The sequence below is a fragment of the Cyrtonyx montezumae genome, unplaced genomic scaffold (genome assembly GCF_038088225.1).
Source record: "Cyrtonyx montezumae isolate F1298 unplaced genomic scaffold, pur_monq_1.0 scaffold_26, whole genome shotgun sequence".
Lineage (NCBI taxonomy): Eukaryota > Metazoa > Chordata > Aves > Galliformes > Odontophoridae > Cyrtonyx > Cyrtonyx montezumae.
This window is the reverse complement of record NW_027072003.1, coordinates 1,476,496-1,494,573: the sequence shown is the minus strand read 5'-3', so window position 1 is coordinate 1,494,573 and position 18,078 is coordinate 1,476,496. Positions and strand designations below refer to the sequence as shown.

The 18,078-nt window shown below is 43.1% G+C and overlaps 2 protein-coding genes across 12 annotated transcripts; one reads left to right on the top strand and one right to left on the bottom strand.

Annotated features, from left to right (window-relative positions):
- Nucleotides 1-375: 375 nt before the first annotated feature.
- Nucleotides 376-3,191, bottom strand: OARD1 (O-acyl-ADP-ribose deacylase 1). Of its 3 annotated transcripts, none has more exons than XM_065740257.1 (6): nucleotides 3,151-3,191; nucleotides 2,598-2,656; nucleotides 2,017-2,161; nucleotides 1,824-1,882; nucleotides 1,383-1,495; nucleotides 376-920 (listed from the first exon to the last, which is right to left on the bottom strand). In XM_065740257.1, the coding sequence occupies exons 2-6, from the start codon at nucleotides 2,628-2,630 to the stop codon at nucleotides 818-820; spliced, it is 453 nt and encodes a 150-aa protein (XP_065596329.1). In that variant the 5' UTR covers nucleotides 2,631-2,656; nucleotides 3,151-3,191; the 3' UTR covers nucleotides 376-817. The 3 variants fall into 3 exon arrangements, with proteins under 3 accessions (XP_065596329.1, XP_065596328.1, XP_065596327.1); XM_065740256.1 differs by lacking the exon at nucleotides 3,151-3,191 and adding an exon at nucleotides 2,926-3,141; XM_065740255.1 differs by lacking the exon at nucleotides 3,151-3,191 and having other exon boundaries at nucleotides 2,598-2,902.
- Nucleotides 3,192-3,411: 220 nt separating this feature from the next.
- NFYA (nuclear transcription factor Y subunit alpha) lies at nucleotides 3,412-16,745 on the top strand. 9 transcript variants are annotated; one of them, XM_065740247.1, is made up of 10 exons: nucleotides 3,412-3,527; nucleotides 6,061-6,182; nucleotides 7,719-7,802; nucleotides 10,043-10,189; nucleotides 11,351-11,482; nucleotides 12,114-12,219; nucleotides 12,697-12,863; nucleotides 13,655-13,828; nucleotides 14,192-14,293; nucleotides 15,128-16,745. In XM_065740247.1, the coding sequence occupies exons 2-10, from the start codon at nucleotides 6,108-6,110 to the stop codon at nucleotides 15,179-15,181; spliced, it is 1,041 nt and encodes a 346-aa protein (XP_065596319.1). In that variant the 5' UTR covers nucleotides 3,412-3,527; nucleotides 6,061-6,107; the 3' UTR covers nucleotides 15,182-16,745. The 9 variants fall into 9 exon arrangements, with proteins under 9 accessions (XP_065596319.1, XP_065596320.1, XP_065596321.1 ...); XM_065740248.1 differs by having other exon boundaries at nucleotides 7,716-7,799; XM_065740249.1 differs by having other exon boundaries at nucleotides 7,716-7,802; nucleotides 12,715-12,863.
- The last annotated feature ends 1,333 nt before the right edge of the window (nucleotides 16,746-18,078 follow it).

The window sequence follows — 18,078 nt, the reverse complement described above, 5'->3', positions numbered from 1 at the left end:
ACACGTGTCAGCTGAACTACAAACGCAGTAAAACAATACACACACACAATCTCAGCTTCCATAGTACGTCTGTTTTTTCTTTACAGCATGTCAGTCATTCACAAGTGAAGATTCTCAGAAAACTGAGGACTGCATATTCCACCAATCACATCATACAAAACACACCCACAAGGTGTCTTCACAAGTCTCCAGCATTCCCTTTCTCTGCTTTCCTCCTATTGTCTACAGCCACAACACATACATACATTGAGAGATATTGTTTGCAAGGACTGTGCTCTGATCTGACAGCAGAGTACTGAAGAACTATTCACTGCACACTGATGGCACAATTCTTGTGTGCAATTCCATTTTTAAACAGTGCTCATGTTCAAAAGATGCAAAAAAAAATTAATCCTGCAGAAAATAAGTATCCTATACATCATCGTTGGAACATAAAAATAGACAGGGCTCCACAGGTCGTCGTTATGAACCAGAGCAACAAATACCTAAGCATAAGACAGCTCCAATTTCAGTGCACAGGAACTGCTAGCTTTCAGAAGCTCCAGTGCAGGTGGGTGCTCTGTGGAGGACTAGTGACATCTGGTGGCTTGCTGGGACAGACTGGGAACTCCCTGAGAGTTACAATATCCCTGCTTTCATAACAGATTCCCTGAATACCTCATCTCAAATTAACTGCTCTGAGACTTTTGAGCTTTTAAAGCCATGGCCACCACCAACATGAGTGAGCTATGCTCAGAAAATGTGCTCAGCCTGCAGTTTTCCCACTCATCAGTTAAGAATTTGCCACTGTTGAAAGCTAGGGAAATAAGACTCTTGCTCAGAGAGTATAAACAGTGATCTTTATATCTGTGCCTTCAAACACTTCCCCAAGTATTGCTGAAACTTTATCCCAGTCCAGGCGGTCAAGTCCACACCCAATTCTGGAAAACAAAACATCAAAATAATAATGAGCTCTTTCAAAGTATGCTATGAAGCACTAGCCCTCCAGGCACAAACTCAACACATCATGAATCAATATAATACTGTTAAAATATGGAAATAACCAAACCTGAATGTATTTTTATCAGTTAAACCCACAGGGAAACACAAGCTTCATTTACACACTGAGTAAGAAGAGTTGATAATGAACTCTCAAGAGTAGGAAATCATCTCTCAAAAACATCCCCCCTACCCAAGAATCACTGAATTCACTGGAACAGGCTGCACAGAGAGGTGGTGGAGTCTCCTTCTCTGGAGATGTTCAAGTCCTGCCAGGACACCTACCCGTGCAACCTGGGCTGGGAGCTGCTTTGGCAGGGGAGTGGACTTCATGACCTCTGGAGGTCCCTTCCAACCCCTACAATTTTATGATTCTGTGATTTACACAGCACTAATTTTCTTACTTGGGCATGGAAATGTCAGTAACTCCGTTGTTTAGACAGTGAGTTTTCATGGCTTCTAAACTTTTTCGCATGTCCTCATATGTTGGTTTGTGAGAAACTTTCTTCTTTGTAATCTAAGTATAAAAGTAAAAAAATCAGTTGTACCTTTGCTGTTATACTGCAAACTCCCCCCTTCTCCCTCAAACACATTCCACTACACCAAGTTTGTACACTCAGACTTGCTACCGTGAAGGGAAAAAGACATGAAAAAAGAATTGTTTCATAGCTTGAAACAGTCTAATTTGGCAGCTAGTTCTCTGAACTTCAAGTATAAACACACACAAGAGAGCTTGGCTTCTCCTCAAGCTCTGAAGTACTCAACTTCTCACAATTGTTAGAGGTGTCCTAACACGTAACACAGTTTTGTTACAGAGGAGCACTTGAGTCATTCTCTACTCTTACCAGGTAGTAAATATACCGGTCATCTCTTTGGAGAACTGCTACCTCCCCGGTCTTCTTTTCTAAAACAAAGAAGGTGGTATTTTAGGAACAGTTACAGTCCACTGGGCAATTGTCCCTGAAACCCCAGTAGTGACCTTCAGGTTGGAAATCTATGTTAGTCCTTAAATTCCCACAGTCACACAGTATTACTCACGTTGATCTAACAGCTCTTGGACACCTCCAAACTTCTTCTTAAAAAGAACAGCTATGCCTGCACCCATGCGACAGTCCTCACTGATGCAATGCGCCAACGCGTCCGTTGGGGGGCATGAGAAAAGGTCTCCCTTAACACACTTGATCTAGAAAGCAAGCACAAGTGTGAAAGCAAAGCGTGCAGGCCATAACAACTAAAGAAGCCTGTACAGTATTACTTATGAGGCAGCATGTTTAAGATGGAGATTATAAGCTTGATGTACTGATAACATATTTTCTACCTGATTGGATATGAGAAGCACACACCAGCTGACCTGTTCATTTTACACAATCAAAACCGAGAAAGATCTGAGCACATCTACAGAGCTCCACATTCCCATACTTAAATCACTGAAGGTCTGCACTGATGTGAAACATCGGCATCACTGATACAAGCACAAAAGCACACAGTAGTATCAAGAACTTGCTTTATTATCAGCCACTTCTGCCCCAAAAGCAATGTGCTACAACCAGCTCCCACGTTATCAGAATGTCTCAGTGCATGCAGTGCAGCAGTAGCCCGCATAACCCATCTCTACGCACTTGCTCCCCCTGCTCCTGGACGTGGGTGGCCATGGTAACGTGGGCTATGGTGAAGGCTTCTGTGGAAAGATGACAAAAAAGAAGAGCATTAATAGGGACCTCAGATTGGGAACGAGGCTGAGCCTTGATCCAGCAGACACATCCAAATGGCAAAGTACCCGCTAAGGAGGAAAGAATAATAAAGGAAAGCAGCGCCCTGAGCAACACGGGGAGGTCCCACACATCCACCCAGCCCCAGGTAGGCCCCAGCCCACGAGGTAAGCTGAGGCCACGTGTTCTCCCCCAGGCCATCCCTGCCCGCTTCAGGACACCCCTCAGCACAGCCCACCCGCGGGCACGACGTGAAGAACGGACTGCCGGGCCTGGGCCGGCCCCGCTGCGAGCCTGGCGAGCCTGCCCAGCACAGCCCACATCGCTCGGCCCACTCCGTCACCTCCACTACCGCGCTCAGCGTCACGTGAAAATGGCCGCCGCCGCGAGCCGCCCCTCTAGGCAGGCTGGAGGAACGCCGTCTCTATGATACCCGCCGAGAACATTCCGAGGGAAGCCCTGCCGCATGCGCGAGACTCTCGGAGGCGGGGCCTAGGTGACACGTGACGAGATAAGGGTGGAGCCGAGGCGGCGCGTGCGCAGTGCCGGCGCTGGCGGCCCCACGAGGCGCGCGCACTCCCTTGGGCGCAGGCGCACTCGCCGCAGCTGGGCGGGCCGCGGGTGGGCGGTACCTGGCGCCAAAGGCTGCCACGAGGAAGGCGGGGACATCCGGAGCGAGCGCCGCTGTGCGCATGCGCCGCCTGCGCCCGCCCCCTCTTCTGTCTTTGTTCGGGGTTGGGCGCCATTTTGCGCGGCGGCTGAGTGGAGGCGCTGATTGGGTTTCGGGGGCCGGTAGCGGAGCCAATCAGCGCGGGTCCCGAACCGGGGGAGCGAGGCACGGTGAGTGCGAGCAGCCAATATGGAGCCCCCGAACGCCGGCCCCAGCGCCGGGATTGGCGGGGCCGAGTGACCAGTCAGGAGGCCGCTCGCAGGGCCGGGGCCGGCCGGGCGCTGCGGGAGCCGAGGGGACGGGGCCCGGCCTCGGCGGTGGGGGGTGGCGGTTTGGAGCGGAAGGAGCGGGCCCTGGGAGGACAGGACCTCAGGCGATGCGCACCGGCAGGCGCGGGGCCGAGGGCGGCGGCGATGGAGGGGAAGGCGCGGCCGTTGAGGACAGGCTGCGCGGGCCCGTCCTCGGCGGGGACGGAGCTCGGCCGTTGCGGGGACGGCGGCCGGCAGCGCCCCGCCCTCGAGCGGGGGGAGCGGGGCGGGCGAGCGAGCCTCCTGCCGCCCCGCTGACAGATGGGCCGCGGGCAGCGCTGCCCCTCCTCCTTCCCCCTCCTCCGCCGCCGCCCCCCCCCCCCCGCCGGGCCCGGGCCGCGAGGCCCCGACGCACCTGGACGCCAAACGGCGGCGGCCCCGCGGTGCCTCCGTGTGCGTGGCCCCGGGGCTGAGGCTGTGCCGCTGTCCGTTGCGTGGTGGCCGTGCTGTGCCCGCGTCCCTGAGGCCTTCCAGCAGGCAGCGGCCGCCGCAGGGAGCTGCCGGCTCAGGAATTTGCCCTCGGCCTGCAGCACGCTTTAAAATGGTGCTTCCGTGCTCAGTGGCTCTTGGCGCAGGTAACTGGCTAAAGGGAGCAAGTAGGTTCAGCATGCTCATATGTATGCACGCACGCACGCATATGTTAGTGTATGTTAACAGAGTGCTGTTAAATCATTTTCGGCGTAGACAGTTGCTGAGCAGGAGCTGACAAGTGAGATCAGCTGTGGGAGGAGCACCTACTGAAGGCAAAGGCTGAGCTTTAAAATTCAGCTTTGATACAGTAACACTGGTACTGTTTTGTCAATGAAGGAAATGAAGTAATCCCTTGGAGGGCTGTGATCCTGCACATGTGAAACCTAGAGTTCCCTGCCCTTCCTAGCCACAGCCTGTGCACCCGAGCTTGGACTGCAGTGATATCTTATGTTTAGAGACAGGCTTGACATAAGAGATCTGAGAGAAAACATTTTATAATATAAGTATCCTTTAATTTTTGGTCCGGTGTTAAGAAAGCCTGAGATCTCTTTACAAATAGAGCTTAATTGTGTCCTGTGCTTGTTACTGAGCAACTTCCCTGCAGAATGAGCTGTGTTCTGGTAGGCCTGCAGGCAGTGAGGGCAGAAATTAAGTACGCTGTGTGGAACTGAAATGGAAATCTTGATAGGCAACGTCATCTGCAGGAAAATAAAAGAACAAAAAAACTGTCTCCTCTTCTGGTAGGCTGTGAAAAGCTATTGCTAAATGAGCCATGGACAGCATTGGGATTGCATCAGAGCGTAGGGCTTTCCTTTGCTGTGACTCAGGTTATCATAGTGACCTCCAGAGTTAGTATTGTTGCACCAAAATCCTGAACTAACGTTCTGATCTTACGTTATTATGTCTGAGTATCATGTCTCTTGTAATAAGTCTTGCCTCCAGTCCATCTTGGAGCACAGTGGTGTTAATGCTAAAATAAATCAGTGATAAATAAGATAATTGTGCATTTTCTTAGCGTACAGGAATAAGGTGATGAAAAAATACAGTGCTGTTGAAATAAATGACCCTGAAGCACAAAGGACGTTGTAAAGCCAGAGGGCAGAAAGGGAGTGGTGTTACAGCTGTAACCACAGCAACTCTTCCAGTCAGTGGAAATTGGGGCTACGTTTTGTATACGTTTTTTTCTTTTTGTTGCTCTTTTAGACGTGGAAGGTGAAAGTTATATGCTGCTTTTTCAGCAGCAGAACAGTCATGGGGTAAATCGGATATCTCATTAAGTGTAAGAATTCCTTTGTTGATGAACTGAGGAGAAATGTGAGAGAGAAGGAGGTAATGGGCAAGTATTTTGTTTCAGCAGCGTGTTCTTCGTATGTCTAGGCAAAGGTCCAAGAAATGAGATCTGCTGTCTTTTCAAAATATATATAAGGAATGGGGAGAAGGAAGAGAGATAAAGAGGGGTTGTGGTGTAGTTGGGGAGGAGGGTCTGTTTCACTTGGTTTTGTTTAAGTCTTAATGTCTAGTCCAGTTTTACACCTAGACCTTGTATTCTGTGATATTATCATTTTTAAGCGATAACAGCCTGTTCCTCCACCAATAAATGGTGTAGGCAACAGTCCATAGCCTAGAGTGTGCTGAGTAAAACAGAAACAGGTTCACATATTATTTCAAGGTAATTACAGTATTTAGATTGAAATACATTTTGCTTCTCGATCAAGTTATGTGTTCTTGGAATAAAAAAATCCAGCATTACTAAATGAAAGTAGGGTGACAGTGTCAGAGAGGAAGATCTGCAATTACACCGTGGCTGTTTCTCTGAGTGAGCAGGGCACCACCTCTGCGTTAGCAGGTGCTTTGCTTTTCAGCTGCTGTAAGAGCCTTCAAACTTTGGGACAATAATCACATGTTGTTTTTTTTCTCTTGCCAGATACACAGACTGCGCTGTGCCTTGGTCAGTGTTGGAACTGAAGCACTATGGAGCAGTACACAGCCAACAGTAACAGTTCCACAGAGCAGATCGTTGTGCAGGCAGGACAGATTCAGCAGCAGGTATGGGGAGTTGTGGTGAGCTGGTGTTGGGGAATTACAGAGTTCCGTGGAGCCAGCGAGATGCTTTGTGATCCAGTCCGGATACGTGTTCACCTGAGTTCTGTCACTACAGCTGTGGTTTTGTTGAAATCACAGTAAATAGGTTGATAAAAAATACCTTTATTAATAGAATACTGATTTTAATTTCAGTGGAATAGGGAGTTTACAATCTGGTGGTGATGTGAGGAAACTTACAAATCCTCTGGAAATGGAGGCAATAATGGAGAAGTATGTGTTGAAGTCCTTTATCTTAGTACTTTAGATGCATCAAAACAAGCACGGGAATGACAAAAAAGTAAAAATAAAACACCAACCATGTAACTTTGGATGAGCCCATTCTTCCAGAAAGAAGCTTCTAGTTTGTATGTTATGAAGTGCAGGCTGTTGGGCTGTTTTCAGTTTGGTTTCAAGGCTTATAGGTTCTCAGTGTTATTAAATCTTAGCCACTCACATAGAGTAATGCACTTAGACATAAGCTGTGCGACTGCTGAATTACTTTTGTTGCATCTCTGTTCAAGGCCAGAAGTGTTTCTTAGTTTGTCATGTATATAAATGAGACACTGGATAGTTTTCAGTGAGACATGCTTTGCTTTGTTATCAGCCTGTTTGAGTGCTTGATAGCTGAGACCAGCTTCTTCCACTGAATTTAGTTCAATTTGATTTTTCCAGTAAGAATAAAATTGTAAAAAGGGTTACAAGATGACAAATTAATTATCAAAAATACCTGATTGGAGATCAGGTAACCGAGCGTGCATTTGATTTTATCGGTACCCTGTAAGTAATAGAGGTAAAAGCATTTGTTGACCTGTTTCATTTTTAGTACACGATCTCAAACACAGTGATTTGCTGTGCATGGAATGTTTTTCTAAGTGATTTTTTTTTCTTTTGACAAAGCCAGTTGTACAGCTTTTATGAGAGAGATTGTCCTTCGTCTCTCAAAATGCTAACACAGTTAACATCGATTATTTTGGGACTCTTACTAAAGAGGCTAAAGATAGACTGGGCTTTTAGATTTAACTGCTCTTGCAACATCTCAAGATCATCCTTCAAGGTCAGTGGTGGGAAGACACTGATGCAGGGCTGATACAAATGAAGTCTTAGTCTCCTGTGCTGCTCTGTTGCACAGAAAGGAATGTATGGCCTTTATTGTAGCTAACAGGTCTGGCCATCATTTGGAACACTTTCTTAAGAAGAAGTTTCAGTAGTGAAAGGGAACATTAAGCAGATAGGCTGCAGTCCGAGGCAGTGAAGCAGAGATTTTAATTTCTGCAAAATGACCTCTCCATAACTGACTTTGGTTTGGAATGTTGGAGCTTATCAGTATGATCTGCAGGTTTGCCAGTTTCCATTCTTAGATTTGTTAAATCACATTCCATATGTTCCAAGAGCAGCGTATATGAAGTTTAAAATTCATCCTCTTCCAGCAAAGTGTGGTTGCCTCTTGTGTGAGCTGTGCATTTCCATGTTTCAAGCTATTCCTGTTCCTGTTCCCAGCAGCAGGGTGGTGTCACTGCTGTCCAGTTGCAGACTGAGGCCCAGGTGGCATCCGCCTCAGGCCAGCAAGTCCAGACCCTCCAGGTAGTGGTGACCTCTCTAATTGTGTTTGTGAGCACTGCATGACTCTCCCCATCGCCACATATCTAATGCTGTGTTTTTCACAGGGCTTGAAATAGGGACGGGCAAATTGTTGGCTGATACTGTGTGCTTTACGTGAGGCTTCCCACAAAGAGAGTGAGATCATACCTTTTTGTTAGATCACACCTGTGTTCATGAATTCCAGCTGTTGTAATTCAGAAAGCAAACAGTGGATGAAATGAGAGTCAAAAAGGAAGAAACTCTCCAAGAGAAGGAAGTCAAGAGATACAACTTAAAAGAGATACAGCTTAAAGATTTTCTGTACTTCCAAGATTAGATTTGATACTCACTGTGAATAGTTACGCAGGTTTTTTTCTCCATGAAAGAAAGAGAGAGGTAGGGGGTGACCCACCAGCATGAAGAGTGAAAATTTTTTATCTGTAATTGGAAAAGCTACCTGGGAACAGTATTAGCTCCTGCAGAACTGAGATACAGGCCAGAAATCAGCTACATATACACTGCAGGGAAGCTCAGATGCATATTTCCTAACAGCAGATAGATCAGAAATTGGAAAGAATTGCAAGGTCATTTCAAACCCTGATTTACTTTGATGTGAAGCACTCTGTGCCGTGCAAATGCATTTGTCATCTCATTAGCTCATGTAGGAAATTTGTAAAGGAATTGATAAGCCCTGGGCAGTTATAGCAGTTTAGCAGTGCATTTTTTCACTCAACATTTTGGTTTTGCTTGAGGTTACAATTGCCAGGTGTCAAGTTGAACACAGCATTTTTTATGTTTGGAGTTCAAGTATGAAAAGCTGGCTGACTTGAATTGCTTGGATCACTGTGACCTCCTAGTTCTCCCCACTTTTCTTTTTCTTTCTCTTATTCTTTTTTTTGTTTGTTTTTTCTTTGCTTGCCTTAATGCTTTAACAAGAATCCTGGAATGTACATTTTACTTTCTACCTATTGGACATAGTATTGCTGCCTGTGCTTCTCTCTGGCTGACATGAGCATGCTTTTATCTCTTGTAATTCAAAACACATACTGCCTGTTTTGTCAGTGACTTCTATGTGATAGCTACAAGGTTTAGGAATGAATGGAACAGGGTGGCAAGGGGATCGAGTGACCTGTAAAGCTGCAGTGTTCTATTTAAGGTGTTGATCCTTGGGATACATCTGTGGCTGAGTCTGTTTGTGTTAACAAGTAGTTCACGATGGTATTTGAACTATGCAAAGTGAAGTTGTTGGTATTTTTCTTTAAGTGAAATGCAATGAAAATCTGTGCTGACACTTGGACTGATGTTCTACAGTGAAAGTGCTCGAGAAGTTAATGTTTGGTATTGAGTATTCTTGAATTTTGCAGCTGGAAAACCTAAGAGCTCTGACCTTTTGTTGTAAGCAAACTTTTTGTTTGTGAAAACTTGCAGCATGGTTAGGAGCAATTCCCTTGTTCAAAAGATTTATCTCCCGTTCCAGCTGTGGGGGTATGGCTTTCTGTAGTCTTCAAAGATACATTTGGGAAAGTTTGGGGACTCAGAAGGTAATGAAGTTTAAATGGAGAGTTTCTCTCCTTGCATTTTAGTTTTTTCTATCAGGCTTTTTCCTAGTGACCAATTGTAGTGACCTTTATTTGGAAATCTGCTGTAAGTTTTGGTCCAAGGAATGGCTGCAGCTCATTTTCTGTCACTCTTTCTTATTGAGCTGCATTTTATGCTGTTACATTAACAGTTCCACTTAATAGCCATGAAAAAATTCTCTGAGAATATCACATGCTGTACGTTGGTTAGAAAATGGAAATGTTTAAGTATGTAATTGGAGAATTAAGCTGCTGCAGAATCTCTCTGCCAGAATGGCTTTCTTTGAGCTTTTTCTCATTAGAAACCTCAGTAAAAGCTTAGTAGTGATGCAGTTAATGAAGTTTCTTTTATTACACTTTGCTCTTGGACTGTGTGTGAACTTAGTTATTGTGTCTGGGAAACTTAGCCACACTTTTATGCTTTGTTGGTTAGAGCAGAGCAGGAAAAGATAATTTACAAAATGCAGCAGTACAGCATGGAGAGAGTTGTAGAAACTAAAGGTATGTGGTGGATGATGAACCTGGTGTAGTGACTCTTGCTGGGTTCTCTGGCTGGTTGCTATGCTGCAGTAGGTAAGCAGTTAGCTGAGTGTGGTATCCACTTCAGTTTCTGGTTTCACATATCTGGAGTTTTTCATTGTTCTTTTTGTCTTCTGTCCTGTTCCCTAGGTCCAGGGGCAACCGTTAATGGTGCAAGTGAGCGGAGGGCAGCTGATCACATCGACTGGCCAGCCCATCATGGTGCAGGCTGTGCCTGGGGGCCAGGGCCAGACAATCATGCAAGTTCCAGTTTCTGGAACACAAGGACTGCAGCAGGTGAGCTAACCCTAATTTCATTACAGGTAAATTGCAGAGAGCGAACTGTGGTGTCCTCACGTTGTCAGATAGAGCGCGTTCGCCTCAGCGCTGTTAAAATGGCCCGGGCAGTGGTGGCTGCGGATCTGCCACAGTGAACTGCATAGTTAAAAGTGCATCTAAAATACACTTTGTATTTGCCTTTTGTATTTTAAGGGGTAGTGCAAGCCTTCCAAGGCCATTAGAATACACTAGAATTCTTTAAGAAAAGAAAACTTGAAAATAGTTCTTGTGCTTGAGTTCATCTTACATGTGATGGCTGAAGGTGGATTTAAACATTCCCATTGCAAATAAAGCAATACAGTGGAATAATGTATGATTATTTTATTAGAAGCAATTGCTGTGAAGTATTTAAAAGACAGTTTTTACATTTCAGCTGATGCTCAAAGTGCATTTCTCAGAAATAAGGGAAGAACTGTTAACAGCAGCATGTTGAAAGTGTTGTAGTGATTAGAGAATGAGTTCTGCACAGTCCAGGAAGGCATGTGGTGGTGGTGGTGTCTCAAAAGGTTTATTTAGTTATTGAATTCAAACTCCTTGGTTGAAAGACAATATTTTTTGTGTTAGGCTCTTATGCTGCAGTTGTTGAGGAAGGTCTGTGACTGGGTTTTAAAGCAGAAGTTACAAACCATATCCCAGTTTCTCTTTTATCATCTCAAAAAATGTTCTGAATTGGTGGAAAGACTTCACAAATCTGAAGACGTTTTTATTTGTGTCCTAAGTGCTTTTGTATGCTGGATGATTAACTCTGCAGATATCTTAAATCTTAACTCCTCTTGTTTCTTTGACCTGAGTAATATTCCTAGTTTTGTGTGAATTTATTTCTTTTGACTGTTTTCCTGTGTAAGCAGTGCAGAGTTGCTAGAACTGACAACAGTAGCACCTTGTGTGTTACATTTCCTCTGTTCTGTACATTCCTTACTGCTGTTGTATCAGTGACTGCTGTGTCACAGGGAAGAGTAATTTAAAACTCTTCTTTTTAAAATAGAAAGAAGTATCAGTGCTTTTTATTTTTTTTCTTTGCAGCAATAAATCATCCTCAGATGATCTAGTAATGCTGAGGCCAAGGAGGGAGAAATAAGAGGCATAGTTAATGTTCCTTTCTGACTCTTTCTTCCACAGATTCAGTTGGTCCAGCCAGGTCAGATTCAGATTCAAGGTGGGCAGGCTGTACAGGTACAGGGGCAGCAGGGCCAGACCCAGCAGATCATTATACAGCAGCCACAGACTGCAGTTACTGCTGGCCAGACACAGGTAACTGCACCAGCATGAAAGGGTTTTCTTGAGAGGAACAGGAAGAGAAACTTGGCAAATGACTTAAGATACGGTTAAGTAAAAAGGGAAAAAAAACCCACCTTAATGTGGAGGAGAACTTGAGAATAAAATTAATATCTTTGTAGTGTTTTGTACATAACCCTGGGACAGAATAAATAGTCTGCATGTTCTTATCCATCGTGTTTCTGTATATTGGTTCATGGCTGTTTTTGTCTATTTGTTGCAATTTGAAAACATAAGTAGTGCTAATTTCATACTTGCCCCATTTTGTGCAGTAGTCCAGTCATACCTGGGTTTTCTGCTATTTCTTTAGGGCCAGTATTAAATTTCTGAGCAGACTAGTTCTTAATGTACTGATAATGAGATAGGAAACCTGGAACTTGTTTCTCTGAATATCAAATACTAAGCATTAGAAAAAGTTTAATATATGTGCTTCAGGTGCTTTACCTTCAGTTCAGTTGGTTTGTACTCCATCCTATTTCTTTATGCTAGTAATAAAGCAAAAGAAATACATGCCTGAAATGCCATAATCATTATGTATTAATTCAGGAATTGTGAAATTTGAGAAAGAAGCAATTTTTAAAGTTCCTGTGTTCTTTGTTTTGTTTAGACTCAGCAACAAATAGCAGTTCAAGGACAGCAAGTAGCACAAACGGCTGAAGGCCAGACCATAGTCTATCAGCCCGTTAACGCTGATGGAACCATTCTCCAACAAGGTACGAGCTGTGGTGCTACAAGTCGGGGCTTCACAAAGTCTGTTTTGTAGGTTTTTATTGCCTTGGAATGTCTGTCAGTGCAAACAGTGAGTTGTTGTGCTGTGGCTGTTGTGACGTGAAGTGATGGCACAGTGAATGGAAGAGAGGTCTGTGTTGTTACACAGGAATCCGGCAGGTAGCTCTTTCCACAGAAAACTGAAAAATCCTTGTTTTATTTTATTTTTTTTGCAAGAGCTGGTGGAATACAAACGCTCATTTGCTTCTGCACTTGGAAACAGCTCTCTTTCCTGAGGCTGGGATTACAGTGCAGCTACAAATACAAAAACACAAAGTGCAATTTACTTGGTGCCTTGTAATACATTTCTAAATCTTATGGAAGGATGAATGAGTGAAAAACAGAAGTGGGACTAATGGTGTTCCCTTCTTTCTGTGTGCATGTTTTTGTTTTCTTTTCTTTTGCTTTTTATTTTCTTAAAGTTACAGTCCCTGTTACAGGCATGATCACCATTCCAGCAGCCAGTTTGGCTGGAGCACAGATTGTACAAGCAGGAGCCAACACCAACACCACCAGCAGCGGACAAGGGACTGTGACAGTGACGCTGCCAGTTGCTGGAAATGTTGTCAATTCAGGTGGAATGGTTATGGTATGTATTTAACTCTGTTTAAATTGAAGGTAGAGCTTTAAGGTGTCAGTGCATAAGCTGTTGTCTGGGATCCATGTCAACTTAATGTGGTCAGTGTTCTCAGTAGCTAACATTATTGAAAAGTTCAAGGGATGAAAGTTTTCAGTTTCAGTGGCCACTGTCCTGTTGTGATCTGTGTATTCTGTACTTCCTTTCAGCTACAGGAGATGGAGTTAAAAAATCTAGAAACTGAAATTCAGAATAAGCTTTTAGCTGATAAGCAGTCATTTAAGACCAAATTGACTATTGCATTTCTCGAGGGTTCCATACTATTTGTTTTTCAGATTCCTAAGACTTTTTTCTGCTAGTTCTTATGTGTTTGTAGTTTCATGCCTTTCAACTTGAACTTTATTGTTCATCCCCACTAGATGTCAGTAGCTCTATGAGTAATGTTTGCTTAAGAACTGCTCTGAAATTATCATATAAATTAAGGATGTTGTAGCCTAAAAGAAGGGGAAGTGATGGGCATGTCCTGTGTGCAAATTAAATGAGATGCAATAACATAATCATAGAATTGTGTATTATGTTGAAATTTTGCCATTATCAGGAAGAAAAGGAAGTACAAATGACGTGTCATTGATTTATTTAAACTTGTCCTGCAGTTTGAGAGTAACTTTGTTACTCCTTTCAATTTAAATTGGTGTGTTATCTGAAGAAAAAGCAAGCCCATTCCATTGTAAACTCTTACAAAGTATATTTTTGCATTCCCTTTTCATTCTAAACTACAAGTTCTGAAACCATTCTCTGTACAGATGGTACCAGGAGCTGGATCAGTACCAGCTATCCAGCGAATACCTTTGCCTGGAGCAGAAATGCTTGAAGAAGAGCCCCTCTATGTAAATGCCAAGCAGTATCATCGAATCCTGAAGAGGAGGCAGGCACGTGCAAAGCTGGAAGCAGAGGGAAAAATTCCCAAAGAAAGACGGGTAAGAATATAACGTGGATCCAATACAGGGCTGCTGTGTGACAAAGGCACAGAAAATCATCTGTGCCAGAAAATAAGGATTGGAATCTTAGTGAGTTTTTTTTCATATGTTAGTTAGTTTCTTGTTCATAATCTACATCTGAGTAATCTTTTTTATGTCCCTTGGTGGCATTAGTGCTTCCTTTCCATATGGTTAATATCTAATGTATTGTAAACAGGCCATCACTGTAAACGTTTTATTTCAGAGGTGGGGGGGAAGAATTGAGTTTGCATCGAGTTTTTCTGCTGTGTTCTCTTTACTGGAAGTGCTGAACTAAGGAGGGGTAGGCTCCTCTCATTGCTCTTCTCTTGCATGTTGTGACAGAAATACTTGCATGAATCTCGGCATCGTCACGCCATGGCCAGGAAGCGAGGAGAAGGTGGACGTTTCTTCTCACCAAAGGAAAAAGACAGTCCTCATATGCAGGTAAGTAGAATTTTGTCTGTCCTTCAGACAGTTCATGCTTTGAGTTCTTCAGGTTTCATTTTAGAGGAGTATTTCTACTGTTTTCTGTTCTTTTTTTTGGCTTAGGTTGCTGACCTTTGTGCCTCCCTGCCTTTAGATTTGTTTCAACCTTCGTAAAGAAATCCCCCCTCTCACTTTGTTTAGAGAGCAAGCATCTATTTACCTTGAGTAATTAATTCGTAGTAATGTTGATAGAAATGTATTCCCTTTGTTCTACAAATAGAGAACGCTTGTATTTGTTGTTCTAAGAAATATAATCTATGCAGCTGTTGTGATTGCATACCAGAAATTTCCTTTTTAGGACACGTATTAAGGGACATGCTTTATCTTACACGTGGTGGAAAATTCAAGAATGCTTGCCTGTTTCTTAGTTGCCTACTTAGAAACATAAATAAAATGAAAGAAAAGGTTTTCAAAGGAGGGAGTATCATAGTGTAGAAGTAGCAAATTCCATTGTTGAATAGTCTTTAAAGTAGTCCTGTGACTTCAGTGGGAGAATATTTCTCACCCTAAAGTGGAATCTCTTCCAAATACTAGAACTAGACATAGGTCTTCCCAGATACAGAAACAATATGTTGTTAGGAATTATTAATAAATATATATATATATATATATATATATATACATCACAGTTATCTTTCAGTGGCTTGTAAAACCCAGTAGAAATGTGAGTGAAGATCATAGGAAGAGGGGTGGACAGGAGAATCTTCTCTTGATAAAGGCAACTCTGTGTGACTCTCTGATGTTATAGACAATTTCTGAAATTACAACGTAACGTTTATTTTGTATCTGTAGGATCCATCTCAGGCCAATGAAGAAACCATGACACAGATGATCAGAGTCTCCTAATCACCGCTAACAAAAATGTAACTGAATTCCTGTCACTTCTGCAAGTCTATCCTACCTTACCAGTGTATCAAGCAAGTCTTTCAAGGGGACAATCACCACATTGCAGCCTATCCTTTTCTACAGAACAAACACCACTTTTTCAGTGTGTGGTGAAGATTTTAACTGCAGTTGACTCAACTAATAGGAACTTAATGACTTTCTTCTGATTCAGCGCAGGGATTTCAGTCTGACAGCTCATGCTTTTTTTTTTTTTTTTTTTTTTCTTTATAACATCTCTTGCATTAAGATTGGCCATGGTGAGTGTACCACTGACTGACCAGCAATAACTGGCATGCTGAAGGAGGGCTTGGAGTTGTGACCCTTCTGTGCAGCGACATAATCCAGTTTATAGCAACCAGCACTGATGTGGCTACACCACGTTACTTTGTTTTCCCTGTAGAGAATTGTTACTTACATCCACTTCTTACATCTTTGGATTTACTGTCTACTGAACTGTTCACTGCTGTTGCATCTGCACTTGCAAAACTGACAAACTGAAGGGGGTTGTCTTAAGCTCCACTCTGTATAATATGTAAACAGCAAACTTTTCTCTGGGAAAAGTTCAGCCATCAAGTCAAAGTGATCAAAACAGTTCAAGATTATTACAGGACTTCATTGTGTATCTGTTCCAAGAAGTAACAGTGGAGAGAGTTACTGATGTGAAGATAAAGATTTAGTTAGTAAATACGATCTATTGGTGTTTTTTGTTATGTTTATTGCCAGCAGGTAATGCTTTGGAGGAAGAGTGGGTGCTAATATTAAGTACTGAAACTTCCAAGTGAGTCTCTTCCAAAGGATTTTTTTTAAACCTCTAACCAGTCTGGTGCATGGTTCTCCAAAAGAAATACAGTCTACAATCTCGGAGTGATAACAATTGACCATCAAGTATTTCTTGACGTCTGTTGTAAATCAGTTCTACAGGTCTCATTCTGTGTAGAGTGAGGGACTCTTTCATGATGGCAGAAGCACAGGGCCACTCAACTGTGTGCATACTGATGTTTTTGAAGGACTGTTAAATGAAGGCATGTGTTGGTTAACTGTTCAGGCTTCTTACAGACTATCCACTTAAAAAAAAAAAGATTTTGAAAATGTGGCTCTCAAGAAGTAGTTGCATTAAAACATGTATATATATAGTGGATGTTTCATTGCCTGCAGCTGGTTTCTGGCTGCATACCTTAACAACACAACTTTCAGTTGCTCATTACAGATTTTTAAGATTGCCCCATTCTTACTGATGTGAAATGTGATGGAATCTGTCATTCATAGATGAGCAACCTGTGAAGCAGAGTGCCTGCCTAGGTGCTAAGACAAGTGTTTAGGTCAGCCACATGTGAAGACATATAGCCAATATGAGTACAAAGAGGAGGAACAGATCTGGCTTTTACAATATGGCAGCTGGATTTTTCTAAATGAAGTTCAGTTTATTCTCTCCTGAACTTTTAGCTCTGTATTCTTAACCCAGCTGACATGGTGAGCTGAAGCAAAGCTGAGAAAGAAACAGTTCTGCAGGGCAGGCCTGCAGCCACAGAAGTTCCAAATAGATCTCTGGATTTCAGTTGTCATAAGTTATATTAATAATCTAGTATTCTGATCACAGATTTTAGAAGAGGGTTTTTTCTAGCTATTCAAAAGGCATTGATGGCATTTTTGGTGCCTTTGGTTGCTTCTGCCTTAAAATATTTGGCCAGTTAGAGCACAGTGGTGCTTTTTTTTTTTTTCTGTCAGTAACTGTACAGTCCTCACCTGGCATTTCTCGTGAGGTCACCCATTTCAGGAAATCCATAGCTCTCATTTAGTGAAGGAATAACAAAACCTTTTCCTTAGTTGAATTTGTCGCACTATTGTAAATACTTTTTTAAGCATCTGTACATTTTGTCAATAGATATTTGTGTGTTGGAGGAATATTTCTGTGCTGGAGTAAGACAGCCTCCATAACATTTCTGCACTTCAACTGACAGCTCATCTCTGTCCTGGAGAGCCCCCTCAGACAGTTGGAAGTTATGGAAGCAGAGATTGTTGCTCTGACATAGGTTTTTGTTTATTTCTTTTAAACTAATAATTCTTGTTTTTCTTTAAGAAGTTGTAAACTTCTTCTGAACAGCTAGGACTTCTTCTTTTCCCAATGAGCCCTTCATATATAGGTTCTCTGATCTGTTGTCGTAGAATGTGTACTAAGACCTATGGATTCGTGTTACTTAGGAAGCTGTATTGTTAATACTTCAAATAAGGATGTGAAAGCCTGAGTGCAGCTGTTACGTGTTTCATTTGCATTGGGTCATTTGTATTCACCTCTAAAAGCAGTGTTTGCTTGGTGAGATTGGAGGCACCAGTCAACACCACGCTCCTGAAAGAGCCTACTTTCTTGTCCTGGGTAAACTTGTTGGAGATATCACCGAGTTCAAACCTCTCTAGGAATGCAAGGAGGATTCTTCAGGTTGGCTGCACTTGAGCAAAAACTGTGAGCCCACAGAAGGGTGGATGATAATGGAAGAAGAGGCCGTTGGGGAGCGTGCCACGCAGCCAGTGCACCCAGGAGCTGTGGAGCAGCGAACCGAGCAGAAAACAGCTGTGCTCGAGCTGGAAGGGCAACGCCGAGCGATGCTGAAGCGCTTCAAGGCTTTGCATGTTAAAATCGGGACGGAGGGAAAAAATTCCTTGTGACTGGATTGACTGGATGTTGGGGGGGGGGGGGGGGGGGGGGTGGGACTGAAGTTTGCGTCATGTAAGGCAAAGTTTGTATATAGTTAAAAAGTTTATAATTTTTTTTATATAATGCATTTTTTCAAGTGTATTTTGGTCTTTAATAGATGCAATTGTAAGTACTGTGTACACTATCCAGCTAATAAAAATTTAGCTAA

Bases quoted from the DNA above. Each gene is read 5' to 3' on its own strand.
- OARD1 (XM_065740255.1), bottom strand. From the start codon at position 2,888: ATGGCCTGGGGGAGAACACGTGGCCTCAGCTTACCTCGTGGGCTGGGG. The intron at 1,883-2,016 runs GTGAGTAATACT...TCTTTGTTTTAG, and splicing joins CCAAGAGCTGTTAGATCAAC to AAAAGAAGACCGGGGAGGTA. The intron at 1,496-1,823 runs GTAAGAGTAGAG...TTTTATACTTAG, and splicing joins ACCGGTATATTTACTACCTG to ATTACAAAGAAGAAAGTTTC.
- NFYA (XM_065740246.1), top strand. From the start codon at position 6,108: ATGGAGCAGTACACAGCCAACAGTAACAGTTCCACAGAGCAGATCGTT. The intron at 7,803-10,042 runs GTGGTGACCTCT...CCTGTTCCCTAG, and splicing joins AAGTCCAGACCCTCCAGGTA to GTCCAGGGGCAACCGTTAAT. The intron at 12,864-13,654 runs GTATGTATTTAA...TTCTCTGTACAG, and splicing joins ATTCAGGTGGAATGGTTATG to ATGGTACCAGGAGCTGGATC.